General features: G+C 57.2%; 11 protein-coding genes across 11 annotated transcripts; 4 read left to right on the top strand and 7 right to left on the bottom strand.

Moving 5' to 3' along the window:
• Positions 1-284: 284 nt before the first annotated feature.
• Positions 285-1,107, bottom strand: J3D65DRAFT_647185 (HotDog domain-containing protein; the record flags this gene model as incomplete). Its single annotated transcript, XM_066802328.1, has 5 exons — positions 285-573; positions 625-676; positions 724-865; positions 945-984; positions 1,043-1,107. 5 exons carry the CDS (start codon positions 1,105-1,107, stop codon positions 285-287), a joined length of 588 nt encoding a protein of 195 aa, XP_066653321.1.
• A 383-nt stretch (positions 1,108-1,490) lies between these two features.
• J3D65DRAFT_669949 (major facilitator superfamily domain-containing protein) lies at positions 1,491-2,974 on the top strand (the record flags this gene model as incomplete). The annotated part of the gene is made up of 3 exons (XM_066803245.1): positions 1,491-1,568; positions 1,628-2,723; positions 2,775-2,974. The coding sequence occupies 3 exons, from the start codon at positions 1,491-1,493 to the stop codon at positions 2,972-2,974; spliced, it is 1,374 nt and encodes a 457-aa protein (XP_066653320.1).
• A 112-nt stretch (positions 2,975-3,086) lies between these two features.
• Positions 3,087-3,828, bottom strand: J3D65DRAFT_632961 (mitochondrial 37S ribosomal protein mS33). The gene is made up of 3 exons (XM_066801078.1): positions 3,755-3,828; positions 3,418-3,620; positions 3,087-3,335 (listed from the first exon to the last, which is right to left on the bottom strand). Exons 1-3 carry the CDS (start codon positions 3,791-3,793, stop codon positions 3,257-3,259), a joined length of 321 nt encoding a protein of 106 aa, XP_066653319.1. The 5' UTR covers positions 3,794-3,828; the 3' UTR covers positions 3,087-3,256.
• A 435-nt stretch (positions 3,829-4,263) lies between these two features.
• Positions 4,264-6,652, top strand: J3D65DRAFT_660645 (uncharacterized protein; the record flags this gene model as incomplete). The annotated part of the gene is made up of 3 exons (XM_066802580.1): positions 4,264-5,311; positions 5,474-6,094; positions 6,163-6,652. The coding sequence occupies 3 exons, from the start codon at positions 4,264-4,266 to the stop codon at positions 6,540-6,542; spliced, it is 2,049 nt and encodes a 682-aa protein (XP_066653318.1). The 3' UTR covers positions 6,543-6,652.
• Positions 6,653-8,084: 1,432 nt separating this feature from the next.
• J3D65DRAFT_479780 (uncharacterized protein) lies at positions 8,085-9,556 on the bottom strand. Its single transcript, XM_066796577.1, has one exon. It carries the CDS (start codon positions 9,443-9,445, stop codon positions 8,300-8,302), a length of 1,146 nt encoding a protein of 381 aa, XP_066653317.1. The 5' UTR covers positions 9,446-9,556; the 3' UTR covers positions 8,085-8,299.
• On the top strand, positions 9,452-10,269 carry J3D65DRAFT_479941 (uncharacterized protein). Its single transcript, XM_066796578.1, has one exon. The coding sequence runs from the start codon at positions 9,668-9,670 to the stop codon at positions 10,199-10,201; it is 534 nt and encodes a 177-aa protein (XP_066653316.1). The 5' UTR covers positions 9,452-9,667; the 3' UTR covers positions 10,202-10,269.
• Positions 10,270-12,769, bottom strand: J3D65DRAFT_479665 (cytosine-5--methyltransferase NCL1). Its single transcript, XM_066796576.1, has one exon. It carries the CDS (start codon positions 12,691-12,693, stop codon positions 10,339-10,341), a length of 2,355 nt encoding a protein of 784 aa, XP_066653315.1. The 5' UTR covers positions 12,694-12,769; the 3' UTR covers positions 10,270-10,338.
• A 95-nt stretch (positions 12,770-12,864) lies between these two features.
• J3D65DRAFT_632952 (cell-cycle control medial ring component) lies at positions 12,865-14,133 on the top strand. Its single transcript, XM_066801077.1, has 2 exons — positions 12,865-13,065; positions 13,118-14,133. Exons 1-2 carry the CDS (start codon positions 12,955-12,957, stop codon positions 13,724-13,726), a joined length of 720 nt encoding a protein of 239 aa, XP_066653314.1. The 5' UTR covers positions 12,865-12,954; the 3' UTR covers positions 13,727-14,133.
• A 97-nt stretch (positions 14,134-14,230) lies between these two features.
• Positions 14,231-16,059, bottom strand: J3D65DRAFT_701072 (uncharacterized protein; the record flags this gene model as incomplete). Its single annotated transcript, XM_066804089.1, has 6 exons — positions 14,231-14,781; positions 14,851-14,899; positions 15,055-15,339; positions 15,576-15,708; positions 15,751-15,901; positions 15,970-16,059. The coding sequence occupies 6 exons, from the start codon at positions 16,057-16,059 to the stop codon at positions 14,644-14,646; spliced, it is 846 nt and encodes a 281-aa protein (XP_066653313.1). The 3' UTR covers positions 14,231-14,643.
• Positions 16,060-16,171: 112 nt separating this feature from the next.
• J3D65DRAFT_632946 (chaperonin Cpn60/TCP-1 family) lies at positions 16,172-18,445 on the bottom strand. The gene is made up of 3 exons (XM_066801076.1): positions 18,212-18,445; positions 17,988-18,129; positions 16,172-17,934 (listed from the first exon to the last, which is right to left on the bottom strand). Exons 1-3 carry the CDS (start codon positions 18,305-18,307, stop codon positions 16,415-16,417), a joined length of 1,758 nt encoding a protein of 585 aa, XP_066653312.1. The 5' UTR covers positions 18,308-18,445; the 3' UTR covers positions 16,172-16,414.
• Positions 18,446-19,945: 1,500 nt separating this feature from the next.
• Positions 19,946-21,324, bottom strand: J3D65DRAFT_632944 (uncharacterized protein). Its single transcript, XM_066801075.1, has one exon. It carries the CDS (start codon positions 20,987-20,989, stop codon positions 19,994-19,996), a length of 996 nt encoding a protein of 331 aa, XP_066653311.1. The 5' UTR covers positions 20,990-21,324; the 3' UTR covers positions 19,946-19,993.
• Between the last annotated feature and the right edge of the window lie 3,172 nt (positions 21,325-24,496).

The raw sequence follows: 24,496 nt of genomic DNA, 5'->3' as shown, positions 1-24,496 counted from the left end.
GCTCCCGGTGCATGGGCGAGCAAATTCCGATTGGCGCAAAGGAATAGATAGGAGAGGAGATGGGAGGTGTCCATGAAGGAAAGAAAGCACCACAGCCACGAATATAGAGAAGCCACTGACTAAGCTCAGGGCTCTCACAGCCTCCAGATCATGGTGCTTCTCAGTCAGCCTGCAGAATGTCACTACCGAACCAATGACGCAGCACCGCAAAACTTACCCACTTTCTCGCTTGAAGATGTTTCTTCAGCTGAGCCCCGGACCATTGCCAGTGAAGCTTCAATTATTTACAGTTTCGCCGCTTTCTTTTTTGCGTTCTCTCCTTTTATATCTGCTTCGACTTCATCATCCCAAGGCACTCGGAATTCCAGGTGCTGCGGATTCGGCAGCGCATTGACTTTGTGATGTTCAGCTGTCGCGTAGACGGTTTTGCCGTCGAGAGACGTCATTTCTCCCTTGATCATGGCCATTTTCTTGCCAATTTGGACGACCTTTGACGAGAGCAGGACTTTAGTGCCGATCGAAACGCCTCGAAGGTATGAAATATGAAGAATCCGGGTCACACCGCCCATGAAGCTGGACTCGTGAGAATCAGAAAATGATAAAGTAGCAGGAACCGGCACGTACAAGTAAAAATCCGGTCTCGCCAAAGGATTCAATGCAGAAGTGGTTGCCATATCTGAGCAGTCAGCAAGCCCCTGTGAGGGCGGAGAACACCAGACGTACCAAAAACAACACCATAAGCTCCACCATGCATGACATCATTGAGATTGGAAAATTCCTTGGACACGGTAAACTCGTACTGGGAGAAGCCGTCCAAAGCGGCGTCGACCAGCCTCAATTTAGACATGACAACATGGTCAAAGTCCTGTCAGCGGAAGCCAAGAATTAGCGGATCCCCGCCCGCTGATACCGCCGTGGTGAGACTCTGCTCGGACTACACAAACCACATGGTCTGCAGGGCGCTGGGCCGCGATCAGCTCGTAGCTGTGGGCCGTGGTGTGAGCGTTGTCCCAAACAAAGGGGATGCACGTTGTTAGCGTACCGATCGAACAGGCCCTGTTGGATGGCGCGCATGGCCTTGGCCCTGGCCTCAGACTTGTCGGCCATGTCGAAGAAAGCGTCTGCTCATTGCAAAGCAAAGGACGAGAGAGAGGCTGGGATTGATATTATTTCCAGGACAACCCCTCTCGGAAGTCCGCGATGGAGAGCCTCGGGCCGGAGGTAACGGGAGTGCGACATGGATTTTTGTGGAGGGTCGGCCAATGACCGCGTCTCGAAACGTCGGCCAAGCTGATCACACATCCCCGGTCATCTCTCGCTCGCTTCGTCACTGCTCACGACACGCTGTCTTTCTTCTTCTTCTTCCCGTTGTCTGCTTCCTACTCTGCACATTCGTCCTCTTCTGTCACTCTCTGCTCCCCCCTTACTTCTTCTCTTCGTTGTTGTTTCAATTCGGTGCTGCGCATCGCCCCTACGAGACCGCCAAAACAATGGCGTCACCGCCCGTTACCCCGGAATTGCGGCGAAAGGTGCTGCGCGTTCTCTTCATCTCTCTATTATTAGACCTGGTAAGACATCCCTCCAGTGTTTCTTTCTGGAATCAAGCGATTGACTGACGACTCCGCAGATTTCCTTTACCTTTATCCTCCCCTTGTTCCCCAAGCTCCTCGAATTCTACCGTCACCACGAAGCTACGCACTCGTCTTCCAATACCGTCTTGAACCGCATTTTCGCTGGACTCAACGCATACAAGAATTCCTTCTCCAAGCCCATCAATGACCGCTACGACATTGTGCTGCTGGGCGGGGCTCTCGGCTCGCTCTTCTCCTTTCTCCAGGCCATCGCCTCTCCTATAATTGGCAAACTATCGGACAAGCATGGCCGGCGCACAGCGCTTCTCTGGAGCATGGTTGGCAACATTCTCAGCGTGGCGCTGTGGGTCGCAGCGACGGATTTCCGCACATTTCTGGCGTCCCGCGTCGTCGGTGGGCTGAGTGAGGGCAATGTGCAGCTCGCGACGGCCATTGCGACAGACATCAGCGACCACTCTCAGCGCGGCGCAACCATGGCTCTCGTCGGCGCCTGCTTCAGCATCGCCTTTACCTTTGGCCCCGCGCTCGGCGCCTGGCTGTCCAGCATCACCACCTTCGCCGCGAACCCGTTTGCAACGGCCGCGGGGTTCTCGCTGTTTCTCATCGTCACCGAAACCGTGTACCTGTGGTTGGCGCTGCCAGAAACGCTTCCCGCGACAACCGAGCAGGGGTCGTCTGCCAACGCCAGCGCGAACAAGGACAAGGAAGACCAGCCGGCCCAGCGTCGCGTCCGTACCAACTCGCACACGCTGCTCAACTTCACGCACTTCATCTTCATCTTGTTCTTCTCGGGCATGGAGTTCTCGCTGCCGTTCATGACGTACGACCTCTTCTCCTACGACCAGAAACAGTCTGGTCGCCTATTGGGCTACATTGGCCTCGTGGCGTCGATCCTTCAGGGCAGTGTTACACGCAGGCTCCACCCGCTGCGCGTTGTGCAGACGGGCGTGCTGGCCTGCGCAGTGGGTTTCTTACTACTTGGCAGGATAACGACGCAAGGGGGCTTGTATGCGGCGGCTACATGCTTGGCAGTGACAAGCGCCACTGTAGTGACGGGACTGAACAGCTTGAGCAGTTTCGAGGCAGCTGATGACGAACGTGGTGGACGGTTGGGAAGCCACCGTAGCTGGGGTATGCTCAATCCACCTGATCTTTTCTTCAACGGCTACTAACGTGCCACAGGACAGATTGGCCGGTCTCTAGGACCGCTCATCTTCTGCAGCCTGTACTGGTGGGCCGGTCGTGAGTTCGCTTACGCTGTCGGCGGTGCAGGCGTTGTTGGCGTCTGTGGTCTAGTGTTTGGAACCCTCAAAGTGCCTCCTGGAACGGAGATGAAAAAGAGTAAGAAGGCGGCAGAGAAGCCCACAGAGAAAGCCCAGTAGGCGTCTGATTCAGCATCGCTTTGATTGGCATTTCTGGTAGGTCAGGGCAAATGGAGTATGGATGCTCGGGCGTAGGTGTCCAGGAATTTTTGCGAATCTTGCTTTTTGGGTCAGTAGATTGGGTCCTGTAGGACAAAATTTGTAAATTTTCGACGTGCACACAGAAATTCCGATGCTTCTTGCCATGCCCACAAAAGACAACCCAATTCAACGCCGTCGCAAATGCTCCTCCAATTGTCTTTGGTATAACACCCCTCACGCCTCCATTTTTGACAGATTTCTTTATCTCTTCTTGCCACCCTTTTTGAAATCCGGCGCCGTCCGCTTCTTCTTGGGTGCGCCCTTTCCACGCGCCTTGCGTCTGCACACCGTTGTCAGCAACACTTTCCACTAACCAGTATATCAAAAACCCCCAAAAGTCCCAGGGAGCAGAAGAGTCATACCCAGCGACGTGCTCCTCGCGCTCAAACTCGTCAATATCAATGCTCTCCCACTCGGCGTACAGCTTCTTGAAGTCCTGGTACGTGCCGACCTTGCGCGGGTAGTAGGATGCGACCGAGGGACCGATCAGGCGCTGGCGCAGCACGCTGGTGCCCATGCGCAAGCCCTCGGGGTTGAAGACGTTGTTGAAGACTTTGCATTGGGCCTGTGATTGCGGCGTCAGCGCGGGTAAGTCAAGGTAGCGGCGTAGTGGATATAGGTTGGGTTCTGGGCGCAGAGCGTCGTGTCTCGCAGGATAGGCGGTGGGAAGTAAGATGGCAGCGGGAATGGAGTCTTTACCCTCATCAGGTCGACAATGCGATGGCGTGGGACGGTCATGATGGCTGGTGGACGGCAACGCTCGCTGCTCAACGTCGGTCCTGTGGATCGATGGTATCTGGACCTGAGAGCGCGCGACGTGGGCTTTTTGCCGTTCTTCACCGCCTGCGGGAGCGATGCCCGACATGGCAAAGCGGCCCATCGCGTCCCTGCCCGCGGGACTCAAATTGGACGCGCTTTCCTTCGCCAGCTCTCGATTACTTGACCACCTCTCGAAGTTTTTCTCTGAGTCCGAAGAGCTACCTTGGCGGCTCTAAAGGCTTCAACTCTCACACTCTCCGATACTATTTTCTTCATCGACTGGGTCTCACTTCCATGCTGCCAGAGTTCCAAGCGCATGAGATTTCTGGACCCATCTCTCCATGTCTTCGTCGCAGTTGAAGCGGCCTTTGACGGGCGCTAATGCCGAAGGGGGCCCCAATTCCAGCTACCCAAAGAAACACAAAGCCCCAGATGGCAGAGGCGTTGCCATGCAAGGAAATTCCGCACCCGGAGGTCATGGCCATGGCAACAGTCCCTACAGGAAGAACGATTTTTCCCATCGTCCCAAGCCGGCGAATCATGACTACTCTGGCAGGCCAAGAAATCCTCCTAGCGGCAGCAACTACGATAGGAATCGAAGCAAAGGCCAAAGGTCACAAAATTCTTCCAACAGGCCTCGTTGGCCTCTACCTCCGCTCCCCGAGATCAGGGACCCAGAGCTCCAAAGACTGCCATTCATTCACTCATCATCTGTGGACGGCCAAACAGATTGGCACTCGCGCTGCTACGAAGGACTGGAGTGGTTTGGCGATTCTGTTCTGCACTTCGTAGCAACCAAGATCATCGCCAAAGATTTTGACCACTTCTCGGCGGGACAAAAGTCCACCGTGCGCGAAGCTCTGGTCTGCAACAGCACGCTCCGTGAATATTCACAACGGTACAACTTTCCGTCCAAGATAGTCCATGCCACTCCAGGCATCGAGCGAACGAGCAAGTGGCCAAAGATCGAAGCCGACATCTTTGAAGCGTACGTCGGCGCCATCTACAAGGACGATCCGGAAAACGGCGAGGCTCGTATTCGCGACTGGATGTTGGAGCTCTGGAAGCCGATTCTGAGCGAGAATCGCAACAGTGACAATTTCCAAGACGTTTCTCAGGCCAAGACGAAGCTTGCGGCTCTGTTGGGCGGTGTCGGCATCAAAATCACCTACGAGGACGTGCCTAGCGACAGCAGGGACGAGATGAAGCAGGCGGTATATCTCACAGGCTGGGGATTTGAGAACCTGAAGATGGGCGTTGGGGCTGCCAAGAGCAAGAAGAATGCAGGTGGTGCAGCTGCCTTGGATGCCATGAACAATCTCAACTGGCTCACGCCCGGCGGTCCTGGTGAGCAAATTGCACAGGCTGTGGTGGCAAAGCGCAAGTTTGACGCGGAGAAGAGGGCGCAGAGGGAGAGAGAGGAGACGGAGAAGGCTTTCACGGATGCTGATACACCGAAGGGTTCTACGAAATCAGGTGGACCCGAGAAAGCAGAAAGTTCTGAAGAATCAGAAGAGGAATAAGATCACTGGCGATGGTCCTCGTGGGAGGAATCGATGAACCTGCATAGATACCCTAAAACGACACACGCGATGCCTCCTTGCCCGGGTTAGCTTTTGAAGCTCGATACATGCTCACATGATTTAAGCTTCTTTCAAGCATTTCCTCACATCACCGCTGCTGGACCACACCCATGGATCTCGCTCTCGCACGACAAGAAAGCCCTCTACGCCACCGACGACGGCTCCTGGCACTCGTACAGCGTGCTCAACAACGGCTCGTCACCAAACCTGAAGCACAGTGCATCAGTCCCCATCTCTGGTGACTGCCAATCTGACCGCGGCATCTACATCATCGGCAACACGGTCCCGCCGTACAATGTGTACGCCGACCCCTTTGGCGACTGTGCGAACGTGGTATCCGTCGACGGACGCACGGGAGCGCTGTCCGCCGTCGCGCAGAACGTCAGCTACACGAGCGGGTCATCAGGCGTCCACGGTCTGGCGCTGCACCCGTCGGGCAAGTACCTGTACAGCGCCGACGACAGCGGCAACGCCGTGTGGACGCACTCCATCGCCAACGGTACAGGGCTGCTCGACCTCGTTGCGAAGACGGATGCGCCGTCCACGGGCGCCAATCCGCGCCACGCCGCCGTGCACCCCCTCGGTGGCTTCTTGTACGTAGTCCTCGAGGAGAGCAACGAGCTGGCGCAGTACAGGATCGACCAGGCGTCGGGCAAGCCCGTCTTCAGCAACGTGACATACCCCCTGATCGCAGACGGTATGAACGACCCCCTTATTACAGTCTTCCCCCCCATATCAAAGCTGACATCCCCCGCTCTCAACTAGGCCTCGACGACTCGCTCTACTGGTCCGACGACGTAGCCGTCTCGCCCAGCGGCTGCTTCCTGTACGCGTCGTCGCGCGCGCGCGACACCAACAGCACGGGCTACATCTCGGCGTTCGCGCTCAGCAGCGACGGGTCCATCGCGCAGCAGCTGCTGCTGCAGCCCACGACGACGTCGGGCGGGTCCGCCAACGCCCTCGCCGCCGCGCCGTGGGCCGACTCGTACGTCGCGCTCACCGACACGCAGGAGCGCTTCGTGCAGGTGTGGAAGCTGGAGCGGAATGCGAGCAGTGATGCTGGTGTGGGCGTTGATGCGAAGGTCGTTGCGGAGGTCAGGATTGAGGATGGTGGGTGCTGTGCTAATGCGGTGTGGTTGGACTAGAGGATTGTGAGGATTCTGGACGTCTTGTTGCATTGTTCATATAGATGAAGTTGTGGCCCTGGACTGGGTCTGTCCATACATTGTTTTATACAGCTCCAGATGGTCTCGTCTTTAAGCGCATCACCAACTCATGGCACCAGGGGTATTATCGAGGAGCTTCCATCCACCCACCCTCAAAGCTAGACCAGGGGAGCATTCATCCAAGACTACAGCAGCACCCAGGGAGAATTCATCCAGGACAACGGCTCCACTCAAGGAGCATTCATCCACCACTACTGCTGCACCCAAGGAGCGGCCATGTCTTCCAACCCCCCATCCTGACGGAAGTGACCTGAACCTTCACCATCACTAATACCCAACATCACCTTCACACAGCCATGTTTCCCACCATTATCGAATAATGCTGTCGACGGATGTCCCTCCACATCAACCCAGACCAATCCACCAAACCCAGACCAAACCAACCCGCCAGCCAACCAGCCGGCCGCACCCCAGTGGTTCGACGAGCTGGAAGACTCCAAGAGTGCTGAAAGCTCCTCTGCCATAGCTCTCCTCCGTGCGGAGTCGGCCTTTGCCGTGTTTTGCTGGAGGAAGGAAGAGCGAGGAGGCGGCGGCGCTGCTTTTATAGTCGAGGTTTGGAGTGCTGGCGCCTGGAACACACACGCACCATGAGTCACGGCATGCACTCACGCGCGTCAAGTCACGTCGTCTATGCTTCACGTGGTGGTAGTGGGTGGTAGTGGTGACGCGTAGGGAGGTTCCTCGTGCGCTGGTGCCTGGTGCACACCTAGGCGGCAGGCTCCCAGGTGAGTGGTTGGTCATGAGGCACGTGGCATGGAAAGAACCTATGATGATATGTATTATAACTGACCTCTACTCCACACGTCTGGAGCGGTATCTGGGGAGAAATGGAAGTTCCCAAGAGCTAGTCTAGTTTGGTCAATTTATTCCCTCTCCATACGCCACAAACCACCACCTCCCGTATGTACTCCACACGATACGAGAGGGAATACGGGACGACCCGCCCCGCCACAGCTGCATCTCCACCTCCAGCTCCAGCTCCCCACCCCGATGCCCCCACCAACCCACGCATACGAACAAATGAACGAACGAGACACTCACTCGTCAGGGGGAAAAGCATGTGCCATGTTGAAATGGGATACATTTTTGCTGAAAGGATGGAAGGAAGGAGATGGATGGAAACCCTACACACCGACGCTGCCCTTCTTCCCTGAGAACACCGGTATAAATAAAACCCAACAACCGACAATACCGGCCAACGCCTCTGCTTGCTTGCTTATCTACTTGTTTGCTTTCTCTGTGTAAGATGGTCATGGTGATGATGGATGGGTTTGTATCTGTCTGTTTGTCTGTCACTGGCTGGCTGGCTGGCTGGCTGGCTAGCATGGCAACATCTCTTCTTCTCATTCTTCTCCTTGTCTCGGTCTCCTAGTTGAAGTGGTGATGAGTGGTGGTGGTGGCGAGGTCATGATGTGGGTTCGAGTGAGGTTTGATCCGCGAGTGGGTGCGCGGTTTGAGGGAGTACTTGATTGATCAAGTTGATCGAGGTGTGGACGGCAGGATAGAAGCAGGACGGACGACGACGGTGGCGACGAGCATGATGGAAAGGGCGAAGAACGGAAGAGCAAGCCAGTGTTTTCACTGCCCAGCTTCTGCCGAGGTTTCCTTCACCATCACCCTCTATCCATCAACGACGACCACAAAGTCCGCTTGCGCGAGGAACGCAGCCGTATCTGTCACAGGATGCTATGGGCGACGATGGCCCAGTCGATCTCGCGCCACAGCGGCCACTTGGCGCGCACCTCGGCGTCAAACATGGAGTCGAGGGCTACGCGCCAGTCCTTGTCGCGCTCGCGCACCTTGCTGCGCGCTTCGCAGTACTCGCGCTCCGTGGGGCTGAAGCCGGCAGCCTCCCAGTCGAGGATGCCCGTGACGCGGATGCCGCCGGGGTCAGGGGAGGTTCCGGCATTGTCATGGTAGTCGTTGGATTTGAACCTTTTGGCGCCGTCGTCGACCTCGTCGCAGCTGGTGCCGTTGGCCAGGGGGTGGCGCCGGGGCCTGGGCTTCTCGTCGACCTCGACGAGTATGTTTGCGAGGATGAAGTCGCCGTGCGTCCACACCTTGTCTTCGCCGCCGTTGGCCAGGATGCGGGCGGCCAGCTTTTGGTCGGCTCCCGACAGGTGGCCCTGCGGCCGCGAGTTACGCAGCGCCTCGACGACCCCGGAATTGTACTCGGATTTGGTGCGGTACGGCCCGTACCGCTGTTCGCAGCCATCCCCCACGTCACCTAGCCCTCCGCCGCCTCTGGAACCCCCGGATTCGGAGCCCGACGGTGACGCCAGGCAGAGGTGCTTGAAACAGAGGTCCTCGCAGGGCCCGCCGCGGCCTATCCCTGGCGTGTATATCACTGGGCTCTCTGCATCCGCTGCATCGTCCTCTTCCAGATCCATCTCTTCTCCTTCGACTTCTTCTTCGATTGCTGCTGCTCCTGCGTCTGCTTCTTCTGCCACCGCGTCGCCACTCCCTTCGGCCAGCGTCCCAAACCACTCACCCCGCAGTTGCCTCCACTCTTGCACATACTCCCTCAGCTCATTCACCACCGTCTCCCTCCTCGCCGGGTCTAGGTCTTTCCAGCGCTCCTCGAGCGGCACGCCGTGCATGCGCTCCATGAGGATGTAGCCGATGCCGTCTCTGACAAACGCCTGGTACACCTCGGGGACGGGGGCCCTCGTGCGCGGGCGGATGAAGCGCATGGCCTCGGCCTCGGCCATGCGCACCATGGGGCCCTTTTTCAGAATGGCCTGCGACGACGGCAGCCACAGGATGCGCGGGCCTAGCTTGCGCGGGAACAGGTCGATGGCGTCTTCGGGGAGCGAGGGCATGTCTTCGGAGAGCAGCGGGCGGGAGCCCGGATTGGCGATAAAGGCATTGTTTTCGCGGCTGTTGGTGCGGTGCCGCGGCGGGAGTTAGCTACGTAGTCACATTGTGGCGGGGAGACGACGTTGTCGAGACGCGGGGGAGGGGTGGAATGGACCAGAGGAAAAATATTGGCGGAGGCATCTCGGATGGGACGGCAGGCATATGCTGGGGAGGAGAGGGTCTAGATGCTGCAGCGTACCTGGAGGTCGAGGACCTCGACTTGGAGGTCCGCATTTCTGCGACGGGGGGTTGGCTGGGTACGGTATGTGGGCGGCCGGAAAAAGTCGAGGCGTTTCGAAACGGGCAGTGTGGCTTCAGGTGTGCGTGTGTGCGTGTGCGTGTGCGTGTGCTATGGATCGGACAGATGCAGGCAGACGGGCGGGAATGAAGAGACGGCAGGACAGGCAGACAGGACAGCACGAGGACAGGACAGGCCAGGACGACCGGACTGGAAAGTGGGTTCTGGTTCCGCTGCCCGGTGTCTAGAAATTTCGCACGGAATGACGTCGCTGTTTTTTTCTGCAGCGCCGCGCCTCCAGTTCCCCAGCCGTCAGGTCAGGGGCCACAACGAAAACATCAGACTGCGCGGCGGTGGTGAGGAGTCCAAATCCTGCACGGCCGTCGGCTTCAACGCGGCGGTGCCGGTCAGGACAGGACTCAGGACTCAGGACTCAGGACTCAGGACTCGGGGCAGCTTGGGCCTTGGACCCAGCCTGTGACGACGCCTGCTCTCCACTCGCCCGTCCATCCCTTCCCCTTTGGGCTCTCATGACACCGCCCTTCTTGTGGGAAACAACAACTCCAGAATCCCATGTCTGGTACTTTTGATGACAATCGAAAATGCTACACTCCCACCCTACACCGACTTCCTGCCCTTCTTCTTCTCCTTTTTGGCCTTTTTGGCTTCTGGTTGCTCCTTTGGACTGGCCTGTTGTGCGGCTTCCTCCTTGGCCTTTGACTCCTTGGCCTTCGACTCCTTGACCTTCGGCTCCTTGGTCTCTACTTTCGACTGCTCCTTCACAACTTCCTTCTTAGGCTTCTTGCTTTCCTTGGCGGCAGCTTCCGTGGTCTCCACCTTTGACTTCTCCTTCACAGCTCCCTTTTCAGCCTTCTCGCTCTCCTTGTCGCCAGCGTCCTCGTCTTCCGTCGGCTTCTCGCTGCTGCTGCTGCTGCTCTTCCTGCCCAGCACCGCCTTGGGGTTCTTGCCCTTTTTCCTGAGCTGGTGCTTGATGCTCCGCTCAATGTAGACCTGGTCCTCCTCGTCATCAAAGCCACCAAACTCGTCCTCTTCCTGCTCTTCCTCAGTGACAGGGGCGTGGTCAGCAACCGCCGGCAGCTCATCCGCCGCCTTCTTGCTTGCTCCCTTGGACGACTTTGTGCTTGCATTTTCAGCAAGGACGGCGTTGGCAGGCGTAGGACCCGTCTTCTTGAACTTGGCAACGAAGAAGCCATCGACGTTGTACGCGTGAGGGTAGTAACGCCGGGTCTCCTTCAAGCTGGGGTGGAATTGGCGGCCTTGAAAGTTGGTGAAGCCTTCCTTGCCAAACGTCAGACCCGTCGACACGAGCTTGACGTTGGGCCGCCTGTCGAGGGCGTACTGGACGACGCGCTCGTTCTCCTCGACCGTCACGCTACACGTCGAGTAGACAATGTAGCCGCCCGTCTTGGACGCGTGGTCGACCGAGTCAATGGCGTGGAGCAAAAGCTGCTTTTGCAGGTGGGGCAGGCGCATAAAGTCCAACTCAGTCTTGTTCGTCTTGACAGAGGCATCCTTGGCAATAACACCGGTTCCCGAGCAGGGCGCATCGAGCAGCACGCGGTCAAAGCCGCCAATGACCTTGGGGAATTCCAATGCATCGTAGTTGCAGACAATCGTGTTCTTGACGCCCATGCGGTGGATGTTACCAATCAGACCCTTGGCACGGTCCTTGTTGGCATCGTTGGCAAAGATGCATCCAGTGTTCTTCATGAGCGCCGCAATGTGTGTCGTCTTACCACCGGGGGCAGATGCCATATCGAGGACGCGTTCGTGCTCCTGAGGGGCGAGGGCCATGACGGGAAGAAACGACGATGCGGCCTGGATGATGTAGTGACCAGCGAGATATTCGGGAGTGGCACCAATGGGGACGGTGGCTTCGAAGATTTGCAAGCCAACCTTGGACCATTTGCCGACCGGCTCGAGAGTCACACCGCGGTTGATGAGGGCCTGGGCGAGTTGACGACGGTGGGTGCGGAGAGTGTTTGTTCTGATGACCAGGGGACGGGGAGTCTCGTTGGCCTCGAAAAAGGCAAAGGCCTCGCTGGGAGGGAAAAGTCCCCACAGCTTCTCCGCCATGAACGGCGAGTATCCGTAGTACGCGCAAATATCCTTGAGCAGCTGAGAATTGTACTCTGCTCTTGACCGGCCGGGCTCGGCCAGGTTTTGAAAGTCTGTCAGAACGCGGAGGGTGTCCGAGATGCGGGTCCTAAGCAATTGGAGGTCTGGAGCAATTCTTGAAGGGCCATCGTCATCCTCGTCGTCGTCCAGGAGCACCTTGGGCCTGTCGCCGGCAATGTTGGTCTGTATCGCCGCCTCCTCCAACTCAGCCTGCGCCTCGGCCTCCTCCTGGGCTCGTTGCATGTCCAGCTTCCGCGTGAGACCCTCAATGTTGGCGGCCGTGAGCTGCTCCTCTGCATCGGCATCGTCGTCCTCGTCCTCCGACCACAGCTGCTTTGCGCCAGCGTCGTCATCCGAGTCCACCACGTCGTCGTCGGACAAGTCGTCAAACTCGTCGTCGGGCATTTCGTCGTCGTCGTCGTCGTCGGAACTCAGCGCATCGAAGCCAGCCTTCTTCACTTCCTCGCCAGAATCTTCGGCGCTCTCCCACTCGTCCATATCCTCGTCCTCACTCTCCGGCTCTGGCTCCGGCTCCTTTGCCTGTTTTCCCTTCTTGGCCTTGGCGGCGCCATTCACCTCTGGCTTTCCCTTGGCCTTGCCGTTGGTGTCGCCCTTCTTGGGGGCAGCCTTCGGGGTAGCCTTCTGAACATCTTGCTTGGCCTGCTTGACCGGCTTCACGGCCGCGTCCTCGGCCTCGGAGGTCCTGCGCTTCTTCTTGCCATTGGCGAATGCGGGCGCCGGCGCTTCGGGCGCGCTCTTGCGTTTGCGGTTGGCGGACTTGTCTTGGAGGGGGGCGGGAACGCCCTGATGCTTGAGACGACGCGAGGGACCCATGGTGGCGCGAAAATATCAAGCTGTGTGAGGGAGAAAACGGCAGCGGGCGCGCTAGAAGGAAGCACTTGGTTTTGCGCAGGAAATAATTTCGGGTCAGTGCGTTTTTTAGCCCGGCAGAAACCTTTCGTAAGTCTGGGCGGTGAGCCCCTCAACACCACGCTAGGAACCAAGCTCATGATAGCTTGGTCTGCTGCGACATCACTCTTGTGCCTTCTCCTGCCCGGTCCAGTCCTCTCCGAATCCTGAGAGCTTCACGCAAACATGACTGAGCTCGCCTTTGCAAAACAATTCCTGTCCGCGCTGGACGCGCGCCCCATGCGCATCTCGCCCGACCACGTCGCCGATGCGCGCGAGTACCCAGCACAGCCAGCCGTGCGAGCCACCTCTGCGAACACTCCACGCAAAAGCTAACCAACCCACCTAGTTCATCCTCCCCAAGCCCGCCTCCGGAACACGGCTACGCCGCGCGCAACCCAGCGCCGAATCTCCCTCGTCCTCGCCCAACGCCGCCGGCAGCGCACCCGGCACGACGGTAACGCTCAAGCCGACACGGCCCTCGCCTTCGACGCCGTCGCTCACGCTGCCCTCGCCGCAGCCGCCGCACACGTCCATGCACGCGCTCAAGACGGCATACGCGGCGGCGTCGGGCCTGCCCGTCGACAAGATCAAGCTGCTGCACAAGAAGAAGCCCGTCGGCGACACCAAGACGCTCAAGGACGTGCTGGGCGACGACGTCTCTGCCGACGCCGAGTTTGGCGTCATTGTCCTGGGGGGAGCGGCTGCTGCGGCCGCGGCGGCGTCTCCGGCGGCAACGCCTGAGCGCGTTGCGTCGCCTGGCGTGGAGGCGCCGGCAGTGGGTGCGGCGGCGGGGGTGCCGTTGGCGGAACCGGTCGTCACTGGGGAGGATGTTGCGAAGAGCGAGGCTTTCTGGAGCGATCTGGAGGGCTTCCTGGGGCAGAGGCTCAAGGACGAGGCTGTGGCGCGGCGCATGGCGGGAGTGTTCAAGGGGGCATGGGACAGGGAGTCAAGGTAGTCGAGCGGGTTGGGTGAAATTCATCAAGGGAAGGACGGGGAATGGGGCGGCGAGCGGATCTGATGGCCAAAGGTAAATGCCGCTGAAGACATGAGAGGAGAAAAACCGAGCCAGGAGGAGTCGAGCATGTCAATATTCAATCCAAAATCAACATACTAACATGAGCTACAACTCGTCACCCTTGCCTTGCCTCCGTTTCGATCGCGTGTAGCTACACATACCACATGCATGCAATCGACTTTCGGGCAGCAGCGAAGCCGAAGGACCAGAACATGGAGAAAACCAGCTGGGTATCACATCACGAGTCATCCGGACACTCGTCTCCCGGTTGTCGATAGGGAGGTGGTTAATCATGCTCAAAGGACCAATTCGGTACCGAGCAGGCAGAAGGAAGCGTGAGATCCAGGTCTGTCCGTCGATTGGCGTGCTCTCTGCTCACGATTCGGGGCAAAGGAGAGCGAGAAGCCTTGCAAAAGGTATGTAAGACTTCAATACCACCAAAATTTCCTTCGCCACGTCGACGAGGCGGTCTAAGATGCCCTCCACCCCTCCCAGCCTGATAGGTATTTCCCCCTTTCGACTCCTTCTAGGTACACCATCCCTCACTGAAATGCCCCCTCGATCCTCAACCCCCATCTCGATTCAGCCAGCCCCATGCCCTGCGCAAGAGACAGAGAACAAGTAGTGCAGAAAGAAGAAAGAACAATTCCGATTCGCTATAAATCACTTTCTTTGGATGCCCTGCCCCGCCACCGTCACTACCGCCGCCGCTGCCGCCGCCGCCGCTGTTCAAAACGAACACCAAAAAGAGGCCAGTTCATCATCCGCGAGAAAGGTCAGGGAGAGGCGCGAGGGGGATTAGGGTGTCAAAAGGGACTGGAGGGACCGCAACGGCAAAAATGTCACCACCGCGCCGCTTAGAAGCGACCCTTGGAGACGTGGGACAGGATGGCGTCGAACTCAATGTCGGCTTCGTCGTTGGCCTGAATGTCGACGGCGATGCCATTGAGCGCGCGCTTCAGGGCATCCTTCGACGACGAGTAGACCATCTTGGGCTACAGCAGCAATTATCGTTAGCACATGGTGAACAGTGAGGAATGCGGGGCTAGGTGGTGTCGGCTTACCCAGGGAGCAAGGGTGTCGGGGATCCAGGAGAGGAAGGTAATCTTGTTCCTGAGGCATCATCAGCATCAATCAATTTGGCGTCGTCCGGGCGGCGGCCCTGAGTCAAGGAGAGGCTCCGGCCGTTGGCCAAGGCAAAGGTGTAAACAGAGACACCAACGGAAGAAAAAAATTTGGGGAAAATTTGGGAAAAGCTCGAAACGTACCTCGTGCCCTCGCCGTAGCTGCCGCCGGGCGCCTCGTACTCGACGTCGTAGACGGCGTACCGCGCACCAGCACCCTCGACGCCGGCCTTGTTTTTGGTCTTGGAGTTGAGCAGGAACTCGCGGAACTTGTTCCACTGCTCCTCTTCCGTCTCGCTGGACTTCTTCTCCGTCTTCTCAACCACTATCTCCTTGCCATTGTCTGCAATCTGGTACACGATCCACTTGAGGTCCTTGCCGAGCTTGAGGTCGTTGAAGACCTGAACGCAGTCAGGAGCGACAGAGACACTGTGAGGAACCGCGGTTAGCATTCATTTTCCGGCGCGCACAGCTGATGTTGGTTGCGCCAGTCGGTGGCGCCTCGCGGATGGCTGCGATGGCGACTGCCGAAGTTTGCGAGCGCAGCTCTGAGGGGTGGAGGGGCAAGGTAGGGGACAAGAAGACGAACCCGGAGGAGGCCTGGACGCAACGACGCAGCGACGTTAGCAGATGAAGCACGAGGAGGTCGCAGCATTGAGGCTTACCATTGCGAGGGTTGGATGGGGAAAAGGATGTGTTGTGGGGAGTTGTCAATTTGTAGCGTGCTATCAGGCGGAACCGTCAGCGTCAGCAACAGCAGCAGGTAGTAAGGATGCGCTGGTCTAGGTGCGGAGCAAGCTGCATCGAGACATGAGCAATGCGGCGTCGAAATCAACTCACATGAGGGCAGGCGCAGGTGTGCGTTGGAGAGGGGGAAGAGAGAGATGATGATGGCGGTGGTGGTGAGGTTTGGGGAGTAGGGCAGAGGGGCACTGCAGCGGAGGGCAGCCCACCACTTCGGCCCATCTTGGCAGCACGGTAAACAAGGCCGCTGGCCCCGGTGCAAATCCAACATGATTTGACCACCTTTACGCTCCACCATCATTTCCGGGCGCTTACCTGCGCTGCCACCCACTGCCACCCACCGCCAGAGCCCGTCAATGCGCCCGTCCAGCCGTCACGCTTGGCTGCGATACATGTCTCCCTCATGTTGAACATCCGCCACGCGGCACCTTTTGGCAGGCAGCAGAGTAGATACCTGGACGTCTCGCCCCAAACCCAATGACATCACACGTGGCATGACCAGTTTACATTTCAATAATTCCCTTTTTTTTTTGCTACTTATTTATCGTACAGCCAAACTCCCCCTCCGCAATGCCCAAGTACAACGAAAAATCCATCCAGAGTGGGGAGAGGAGAGGGTAGAGGGTGCGTGCATGTGTATATAGACAATCTCGAAAACATGACGAGACTACATGTAGGTAGTGGGTAGAAGGAGCCGGCGGGGGGTATATGGAGGAAACACGCTTTTTTGTTCTTCATTCACTCGGCCGGGCGACGCAGCTTAGAACATGCCGCCACCCATGCCACCCATACCGCCCATGCCGCCCATGCCACCAGCAGGCATGCCGCCAGCGGGCTTGTCCTCGGGTGCGTCGACAATGGCAACCTCGGTCGTGCCCAGCAGCGAGGCAACGCCAGAGGCGTCGACCAGCGCCGTCCTGGTGACCTTGAAGGGGTCGAGAATACCGGCCTGGATCATGTCCACGTACTCGCCCTTGGCGCTGTCGTAGCCCTTGTTGAAGTCGGCACCATACTCGTCCATGAGCTTGCCAACGACGACGCTGCCCTCAGCACCGGCGTTCTCGACAATGGAGCGAGTGGGCTTGGTGATGGCGTTCTTGATGATCGAGATACCGAGCTGCTGGTCAAAGTTGGCGAAGGGGACGCCCTGGAGCGCATTGGCGGCAGCCTTGAGCAGGGCAGTGCCACCACCGGGAAGGATACCCTCCTCGACGGCAGCGCGGGTGGCGTTGAGAGCATCGACGATGCGGTCCTTCTTCTCACCGACCTCGACCTCGGAGGAGCCACCGACCTTGATGACGGCAACACCACCAGAGAGCTTGGCAAGACGCTCCTGGAGCTTCTCCTTCTCGTAGTCAGAGGTGGTGGGGTCGGCCATGACGCCGCGAATCTGCTCGCAGCGCTGGGCAACGGCGTCCTTGCTGCCCTCGCCGTTGAGAACGACAGTGTCCTCCTTGGTGATGGTGATGGAGCCGGTGGAGCCGAGTTGGTCGGGAGTGAGCTTCTCGAGCTTGAGCTCGAGCTCGTCGGTAAAGACGGTGCCGTTGGTCAAAACGCCCAAGTCGCCGAGGATGGACTTGCGGTTGTCACCAAAGCCGGGGGCCTTGACGGCGGCAACCTGGAGCTGGCCGCGGAGCTTGTTCAGAATGCAGACGGCAAGAGCCTCGCCCTCAATGTCCTCAGCAATGATGACCAGAGGGCGGCGGAGCTGCTGGGAGGCCTCAAGAGCGGGGACAATATCCTGGACGGCAGAGATCTTCTTCTCAGAGAGGAGGATCAAAGGCTTCTCAAACTCAATCTTCTGGGACTTGGTGTCGGTGATGAAGTAGGGGGAGATGAAGCCGCGGTCAAACTTCATGCCCTCGGTGATCTCGAGCTCGTCATCAATCGTCTTGCCCTCCTTGACGGTAATGACACCCTCCTTGCCGACCTTTTCCATGGCGTTGGAGAGGAGCTTGCCAATGTGGAGGTCGCCGTTGGCCGAGATGGTGGCGACCTGAGAAATCTCCGCGCTGGTGGTAATATCCCTCTTGTTCTGGCGGAGGTACTCGACGACGGCCTCGACGGCGGCCTGAATACCCCTCCTCAGATCCATGGGGTTGCAGCCAGCGGCAACGTTCTTCACCGTCTCGGCGAAGATGGCGCGGGCGAGGACGGTGGCGGTGGTAGTACCGTCACCGGCAACCTCGTTCGTCTTGGAGGCGACATCCTGAATGAGCCTGACGCCCAGGTTCTCAAACTTGTCCTTGAGGGAGATGGACTTTGCAACAGTCACACCGTCTGTAGACGCGTCAGAATCTGCCCATTTGTAATCCATATCCGGGCTTCCGTACCCTTTGTGATCTTTGGGGAGCCGTAGCTCTGGTCGATGAGGACGTTCCTGCCCTTGGGACCGAGGGTCGTGGCAACGGCCCTGGCCAGGGTGTCGACACCGTTCAGCAGAGCAGCGCGGCCCTCGACGCCAAACTTGAGCTCCTGTTGGTAGTTGTATCAGCTTCTGACGGTTCTTGCGAGATTCGATCATGCGGCGGCCAATGAGCCAATGGGGGTTTCGTACCTTGTGCGCAAACCTCTGCTGGGTCAGGTTGAAGCTTCTGGCGCTGAGAGAAGAGGCGGCCGAGGCGCGCGCCCTCGAGGTGAGCATGCGCTGCATGGTGGTAAGTGGAGAAGAAGGTACGAGTTGCGGAGGAGAAATTGAGGAGGCGACAATGACACCTAAGTCTTGAGCACCTGTGAAAGTAGTCTGAGGAGACTTGGATAGAGCGTGTGTAGATGAGAAAGAGGGTGAATGGTGTTGGTCAATGAAGCTGGAGGAAAAAGTCAAGCTGGAGAATGTTCTAGGGCTCGATTGCGTCCGTGCGTCACGGCGAAGAAGATGCGATGCACCGGGGTCGCGCTAGCCATACGGTCCCCCTGGGCACTCTAACGCTGGGTGGTTTATGGCTAGTGTCGATCGATGGTTGCAATTGGAAAATGTCTATGGATTTCTGCAGTCTGCTACCTGGTGCTCTCTGCTGGGCCAAACTTGACACCTACCTACCTACGTTCTTCAGCACCGCATAGCAAGCTTTGGCCAACCCTGCGGCTCTCCCGGCGCCGCCGTCCTGCAGCCACGCAGCCAAACATTTTCTCCGTGGCTCTCTGCAGTGCTCCTCTCCAGATCTGGACTTGAACAACTTTAAAACTTCTTCTCTCGCCGTCCTTACTCGTGCTGGGGACCGAGGCAATGCCTGAGATGGCCATCCGCCGCCTCCACTGGCCCGAGGACATGACTCGGGGTAGTTCCGCCGTCCAATCAGCGCTCGTAGGTTTGAGAGGTTGCCCGAGCAATCGCTGCTGGCCAGCTGCAGACTCGACCGTGTGCTCTCGAAAAGGAACAATGGCTTTGTCTTCGCCGCCTCTTCTTTGCATCAGGGTCAGTCATTGTTGCGGCTCCTTGAGCGTTCCGCCTTTTCACCAATCTGATAAGAACCAACATTGGTGCCAAAGGCTTTTCTAATTTTTCTATCTAACGCAGCAATCATTAATCGCATCATCGCAGTGTCTCCGTGTCGTAACCGCTTCATGGGTCCTATCAGCCGACTAGCCAGCCAGCCCGAGGGCTGATCAGCACTTGAATCAACTGGCCAGCCGACCGATGCGCTGATCCTAGGAGGGAAAAAAAAGGGACTGAGTGGAAAAAGAGAAAGCAGAAGGTAAGCAAAGTGTCAGCACCGGCCTCCGTATTCCTGCCAGCCTGCGACTCGCGGAGAGCGAATAGCAGCGCAACCAGTACAGTCGAGGTGTCGTGCCATGGGATCGTCAATCCGGGGTATAAAGCAAAGTGGAGAATCTGTTGTGCAGAACGAAAGGTCGAGGGATCGTGAAGCGCATTTCATCGAAAAGTAGTTTGGTGAAGTCCAGCAGTTGCGTGCTTTCGGAGTCCAGTGATAAAGGAAGTGGCCTGGTATTGTTCCGTGTCCAGATTTGTTGGCTTCCGACATCATGATGCCGTGATGAATGTAGTCGTTGTCCGCAATTGGAGACGGGGACATTCCATGGCGCTACCAGAGAGTCCTTCAGGACTGTGTTGGTGAGTAGTGTAAAATGCAGACCCCTGCTGCCCGACCTGGCGATTCCGATGGGCCGAATGCCACAGAGCAAGGCCGAATGTGCAGGCCGAATGAAAACTCAAAGTCGAACGAAAAGTGAAATTGAATGAAAGGTGCACTTGGTAGGCCAAGAGCACGTTGAAGGAAATGCAAATGGTTGAAGGAAAAGGAACCGAGGCAGTGCTACGGTTCAAAAAGGGCTCACTTGTTGAGAGAGAGCAATGAAGACCTGGCCGGGAGAATGCCGTTTACAAATCTTCGTTGTCGTCCTGCGAACTCACGCGAGACAGCTCCTCGTCGGCGAGTGAAGGTGGTACGAAGACAGGCTCGTCGGCAGTCCTTTTGTTGAGCATGCCCCGATCCTTGTGGTGCGGATTCTCGGCCAGGAACTTCTCACTGAGCTGTTCAAAGTCGACGTAGTCGCTGTCGCCCGGAACAGGCTGGAGGCTGGCCAGACGGCGTTTGCTGGAGCTGACTTCGAAGAGGCTGGTGTTGGAGCGCCATTCAGAAGTGCTAGACAACAGAGCCCTCTCCTGTTCAGACGTGGCGCTGTCGAGGGTCAAGTCCAAATCGGAGCAGGCACCCATGAATGGACCTTCGTAGCTGAAACGGTCACCTGTGTCCTGACTGTAACCCAGCTGCTCTGCGTAGTTGAAGCCGACAGACGCCATTCCCATTCCCATTCCCATGTCCATGTCCATTTCTGTACCACTGCTTGCGTTGATGTCCATGTCCGGTACAGAAGCCATCGCTTGGTCGGTGTCCGCCTGCATCATGCTATCGCCAAAAGAATCTTCCGCATGGCCATGGGGCTGGCGGGTCGGCGAGTACGAAAGCCCCACGTTCAAATTCTTGCGTGAGGACATGTTGATGTCCAACATCTGGACGAAAGGAGGGGGGCGAAAATACGTGCCCGGAGAAACCGCGTAAGCCGGGTTGAGCATCATCTCGGCATCGGCCGCAGCATCTATGCCATCTCCAAAATCCGTGTCGTCGATCTTGCGCTTCTTGGAGCATTGCGTCGCAGAGGCGGGCTCACGTGGTTCTGGGAACAGACAGCTTGGGGCCGCGTCTCCACTTGAATGGTTTGTGTGATCGAGGTCCTCTGCGTTTGAACGCTCCGGGTGCTCGAGGTTGAAAGCTGTGAGAAGTCCTACGTTGTCTGAAGGCGACATTGGTGACATGAGTGGACTGCCCGAGCTCGCAATGCTGCGCTTGCGTTTTTGCTGAGAGTTTTTAACCATCGTGAATTCGGGGCCAAGTTCTTCAAGGCAGGATTCCAAGCCCTCGGTGTTGAATTCGGCAGGGACCGTATCGAGGAGAAGGACAAGGTTGGGGACCGTTGGCTTGGCGAAGCGTCCGTTGACCACGTTGTTGGCGACTTCAGAGATGAGCTTCTGGTCTAGGCGAGTGGAGTGGAGACGGGAGTTTTTTGATCCAATGTGGGCCACGAAGATCAGCTTTGGTTTGGGGTTCTTGGTGATCGCAGGCTGGTATGGCTCAAGAGCAGTGGTGAAGGGGCGTGAGTGGACCACCGAGAGATCCTCAAATTCAACTTGGCTGTCAGGGTGAAAATTTGTTGGCAAGTAGCTTGGGCGACGAGAGTTGAGCTCTTCTCTCACTTGGGACACCTGGTGGGTAGCTCGAGGCTTATTCCGGGTTGAGTGTTGCGCGCCTGGCTGGGTGGATGCACGAAGCTCGGCAACATAAGGATTTTCCTTCGTCGTCAACGCACCACTTCCATACTCCGGGACTGAAGGTTCAGAGCTCATTCCAGCGGTGCGCATCATCTCCGCCAACTCCAACTTGCACGAAGAGCGCGGATGATCTTTGCTGGGCCTCGGCGGCGGCACTCTCAGTCCCTCCGCAACTCTGCGATTCCTCAACTTGACCATGGCTTGCTTGAAGGCCTCGCCAGTGGCCCCGGGGTTTACCAAAGCCGCCATCTCCTGCCATGGTATTGGGTAATCATATGTCTCCATGATCCAGAGCAACGACAGCAACGAATGGGTGTACATTTCCGCTGACTTTTGTCAGTAAACTCATCCACGAGGTCCGCACCGAAGAAACCTACCGTCCCAGCTGATGAGTGTCCGCTTGGCGATCCGAAATTTGGTGCGCCAGGGCAGGCATCTGACATTCTGAGGAGCATCGCGCCCAAGAAGGATTTCCTCCTCGTCATTCTGGCCATCATTGAGACCAGCGACGTCCTGGCTGCTGGATTCCGCCACGGGCTGGCCAACATCATGTCCATCAGATTGATCGGCGGTGTTCTGGCTGCTCGCTCCCGCCACGGGCAGACCACCGTTGTGGTTTGGGCCATACTTGATCTGGGAGCGGCTGACCGAGACGACGCGTCCCGGCTCGGATTCCACGTCGGATTGTGCTTCTGAATCGCTATGCTCAGGATGTCCATCGGCAGTCTCCCCATATACACTTCCTTCGGCATCTTCAGCCGTCTCGTTGGTAGAGCTCAAACGCTCCTTTGGGGAACCTCGATCATCTTTGTCCTGGAAAGGTGTAGGCGCCGTAGCGGACATGTTGCTCGGCACAGAAGAAGGGGCAGGACTTTTCTTGTTCGACATCAAGGTATTGGGCGTAGCGTTTCTCCTTGGAGTCATCGTCCTACCGCGCGACGACGTAGAGGGCACTGCAGAACAATGATATCAGTCTAACGACGTACTCGATTGAGAAGCAGCCACGTTCAACGACAGATCATGAGAAGACCTGGCCATAGTCGTTCAAGTCTCCCAATGGAAAAAGGGCTCGGCGTTGCGACAATCAAGAAGGCTTACCGGGCTCCAGGTTGGCCATTGCCCGCATGCGGGGGGCACGTTGTCCCCCAGACATTGCGCAGATCCGTTTTGGCCCTTGGACTTTTGGCGCACAACAGAGCTGTGTCGTCGCGACAACCACCGTGAGGCTCCAAGAGTTGTGGAGTTTGAGAAATGAGGTGACCAGTATTCTTTTTGAGCTTGGGTGGTCTCTCCAAGTTTTCCCAAAGCGGTACGACCAGGCGTAGCTATGCGACACTCCTGCAGGCTATCGGCTGAAGAGGCGCAAATGTTGTTGTTAGCTGAGTCAATAATGGGCCGCAACGCACTGCCAAGAAGAGGTTGAGAGGGAGTGCAGCAGGGAGAGATTGCGGAAGTCAGCGCTTCTTGGTCTCATGGTGAGTCTCCCGCGGGAGCCGCAAGGCGGGTGAGAGGATTGTGATGAGAGCCAGTTTCTTGCAAAGGCACTTACTGCTAGGAATTGCGAAGAGTAATGTCTCAGAGCCACACAAGAGCGTGATGCAATGCGAGTGAAAGGCAGTTTGAGAAGACACGAGGCGGGTAAGGTGAGAAGTGTGGTGGTGAGAGATTGACAACAAACGCGATAGAACACCACCTTCAATCACCGGGAGCGATGACGGCTTGTTGATAATCCGATGCCGAAGCCTGAACGGAGAGGCTGCGTGAATGTGATTCGGGAGCATTCAGCAGAGCGTCCAGCAAGAGGCAGTGAACCCATTTGAACACCGCCGTCTAACCTCCGGTGCGGCAGCACTTCGGCGCCTGTATCAACACCATAAAGGCTGCCTACCTACCGGTATGGCGTTAAGCAATAGGTACTTCCGATTGTCGAGCTGCAATGAGTTCTTTGCGGCCGTCAGTGGTAAGTGTCACCGGCGCTTCTTGGACAAACAATCTTTCCACAATGTCTGGGAAACAGCCCTTTGATGAAAGAATAACGGCCAGAATCATTTCAGGAAATAACTCTTTCGGAACTTTGACGTTGGTTTAGCAATACTGTCTTTTACTACCGCAAAGCAGCGCGCGCGTTTTCCAAGACATCATGACATCCAGATCCTTTGCGAAGCGCTGCTTCTCATGCGGGGCAGAGTGATGAGAGCAAGGAAAGAACATCTCACGCCCCCGGTCAGCGTTTTTCTGCAAAATAAGTTTCAGAATTTGGGGCGGAAGAGAGAAAGATCATATGGCTGGCGGATTCGAGCAGGTTCCTTGGCGCTCTGGACGAATCCCCAATAGATGGCTCGAGTTCAAAGTGACAAACGTGCTCATAGTGTTAAATAAGAAAGCGAGAGATGAAAACAAGGGAGGTGGACTTGATAAAAGTTGAAAGAATTTGACAACAGGAAAGAAGATGCCGTGGGAAGGGGGGCTCGCTGGAGCGTCGGTCTCTGTGCCAACAGCTCCTAGGATTTTGCTTCGGAAGTGTCATCTTCAACAACATCAACTGTCAATGACGGAAAGGTTGTCTTGAAGAGCCGGTATTGAACGCAGACGCTTTGCCGGATGGAAGAGCTGTAGGTCGAGACGTTGTGTGTGGTCGAAGCATGTCGTTGGTGGTTAGGTTCCGGTTAGCAGCTTGCGGGAAGGAAAAAGCGGGTTGCCGAAGTGGGGGCGTCTTCCAAACGCCCAACCTTCGTTTCCAACTCCAGACCGTGAAATTTGATCTTTTCACGCTTCCACTCCAAATTTGTCTAGAATCTCGATGAGGCTCTAGGGCCAGACTCCAGCAACCCACAGTTGCCACCTCCCTCCGTCGCCGCCGCCGCCGCCGCCGCGCTTGAAGCACTAGGCCACCTCGTCGGCCACCTTGACAAGGGCTAAGCCCCTTTCGTTTCGCGCAGCTTTAAACCGGTGCTGAAATTTTGACTTGCAACAAAACGAGACAGCTTCAAAGCGTTGCATGGAGGAGTTCGGGGCACACTCGTTTCAGAAAGGTTTGTTCGTTGCTCAATGCTC

Source organism: Phyllosticta citribraziliensis (genome assembly GCF_038025025.1).
Source record: "Phyllosticta citribraziliensis strain CPC 17464 chromosome Unknown J3D65scaffold_9, whole genome shotgun sequence".
NCBI lineage: Eukaryota > Fungi > Ascomycota > Dothideomycetes > Botryosphaeriales > Phyllostictaceae > Phyllosticta > Phyllosticta citribraziliensis.
Note: the sequence above shows the minus strand (reverse complement) of the source record. Positions and strands in the feature narration are given on the sequence as shown.